Source organism: Rhagoletis zephyria, unplaced genomic scaffold, assembly GCF_001687245.7.
Source record: "Rhagoletis zephyria isolate East Lansing unplaced genomic scaffold, Rhagoletis_zephyria_1.1 Rzeph_scaffold_50775, whole genome shotgun sequence".
NCBI lineage: Eukaryota > Metazoa > Arthropoda > Insecta > Diptera > Tephritidae > Rhagoletis > Rhagoletis zephyria.
Window position 1 is genome coordinate 1 of NW_016207829.1, and position 2,041 is coordinate 2,041.

At 50.8% G+C, this 2,041-nt stretch overlaps 1 protein-coding gene across 1 annotated transcript; it reads right to left on the bottom strand.

Annotated features, from left to right (window-relative positions):
* Positions 1-686: 686 nt before the first annotated feature.
* Positions 687-1,718, bottom strand: LOC108355835 (cathepsin L1-like). The gene is made up of 4 exons (XM_017606969.1): positions 1,560-1,718; positions 1,456-1,496; positions 851-1,386; positions 687-772 (listed from the first exon to the last, which is right to left on the bottom strand). Exons 1-4 carry the CDS (start codon positions 1,716-1,718, stop codon positions 687-689), a joined length of 822 nt encoding a protein of 273 aa, XP_017462458.1.
* Positions 1,719-2,041: the final 323 nt, after the last annotated feature.

The following is a 2,041-nucleotide window of genomic DNA, read 5'->3' on the forward strand; positions in this document are numbered from 1 at the left end:
CTGAAGGAGAAGTGGTGGAAGCAGAAGGGCGGCGGAATGGTAAAGTCCAAAGCTGTGAAGTGGAGTAAAAATCGGCTAACTATCTTTTAAACAACTCTTTGTTTTCCAGTGTATAGCAAAACCGGCCCCTGCCACCACCGAGCTGACGCTAAAGAACCTCGGTGGTGTTTTTCTCGTTTTGGTCGTCGGTACGCTTTTTGCCGTCATGCTCGTCTTTTTGGAGTTTCTCATCCGGAAAAAAGTGTCTTCAAATGGAGGTGGTGGTGGTGGAAGTAATGACGGCTCCAGGTCGGCCAGTTTTCGCAAGGACCTCACGGAGCACCTCATCTTTGCCCTCAGCTGTTGGCAGTCGACGAAACCGGTCCGCCAGAAGAGCCTGAAGAGCCTGAGCGGAAGTCGAAGTGGCGGCCTGGAGAAAACTCCCGCTGCCATGGCCAACAGCGTCGACGGGAACGCTTTCCCGATGAAGGCATACTACTAAACACAAATGTTTGTTTTTAGGTAAAAAACTATAGTTCAAGTTTTATTATTTAATAAAAAGTAAGCTAAAAAAATTCACAGTTCAAAAAAGCCATCTAAAGTACAAAACTTTTTTTCCGTTTACAAAATTGGCCAGGCAATTTCGGTGTTCACGCCGCANTTCACAGTTCAAATAAGCCATCTAAAGTACAAAACTTTTTTTCCGTTTACAAAATTGGCCAGGCAATTTCGGTGTTCACGCCGCACATGTTTGAGCCGCGGGCCATCTTGAAGTAGCCTCGGTCGCCCCAGTCTACAAAAAACAAAAAAGGAGAAAACATTTTAAAACATTTTCCAGCTAAAACTTTTCCTCCACTTTTCTTTCACTTACAAGGTCCCCAGCTGTTCTTGATGATCCAGCTGTTGTCTGAGCCATCGTAGCCGACCAGGAGGACGGCGTGGTTGGTCTGCGTGGAGCAGCCCGGCTCATTGAGAACTCCCGAGCGGAGGTTTCGGTACTGCAGCGGATTGGCGTTGATGGCAATGTAGAGGGGGCCCTTCTGCACCAGCGCCCGCATCATCGTGTCATCGGACAGTTGCTCCGCCCGGCTCGAGTAGCTGTAGCGGAACTTGCTGCGGACGCAGTAGTCGCTGATGCTGCGCCGGTCAGAGCGGACGGAGTTCATCTCGCAGGTCTCGTCCTTCGCCTGGTACGGCCTGACCGACTCCGAGGTGGTGAAGTCCTTCTGGACGAAGCTGAAGGCGATCTGGGAGTTGCCGCCCTGGCAGCCGCCGCCCCGGTAGCCGGCCTGCTGCTTGCCGCAGTTCACTAGCAGCTGCTCTGAAAGGTCGATGTTGTTGCTGGAGGCCTTCTGGTTGTTCTTGATCAGAATGGCCGACTCCATGGCGCCCATCGAGGCGAAGGTCCTGCAGAAAGAAAAAGTTGGAAAGTTAGGATTTTAGAACAAAACGAAATCAGAAGAAGTTTTCTCTTACCAGCAAGATCCACAGCTGCCTTGATTCTTTACGCTGGTCACCTTTAGAAGAAAAGATTTGGCGTCAAAGTCTCGTTGCAAAAGTTTCAAAAGAGTTGCCCTTACCTTATCCTGGTCACGCCAGTCGAAGCTTCGAGGCAACGACCGACCCGAGTCCACCTGACACTGGGAGTCACTGCCGCTGGAGCGTCGGCGACGGGTCAGTCCATTTTCACCATCATCCTCTTCGAGGTCCTCCTCAGAGGGCGGGACGTGGCCGGTCATGGCGAGGATCTCCTCGTCGCTCGAGTCAGACAGACTGGTGAAGCCCTTCTGGACGGTGGAGTTTCGGTTCCCATTGGTGGTGGAGTTGTTCAGGCAGTGGGTGATAATGTCGCGGACGGAGTTCATCAGCTGGCTGACACTTTCAGGCGTGACGTTCTTGAAGGAGAATTTGCTCTGCAGGTTGATGATGAGAAAAAGAAAGAGTTAAAAATGTTTTAAAATGAAAAAAGAGTTTCTCATGCTACTTACGTAGTACTTCTCCACCACCTCCTTTGTGGACAGGTCACCGTTGAAGAGGTTAAACTCCTCACCCTGGTCACCAT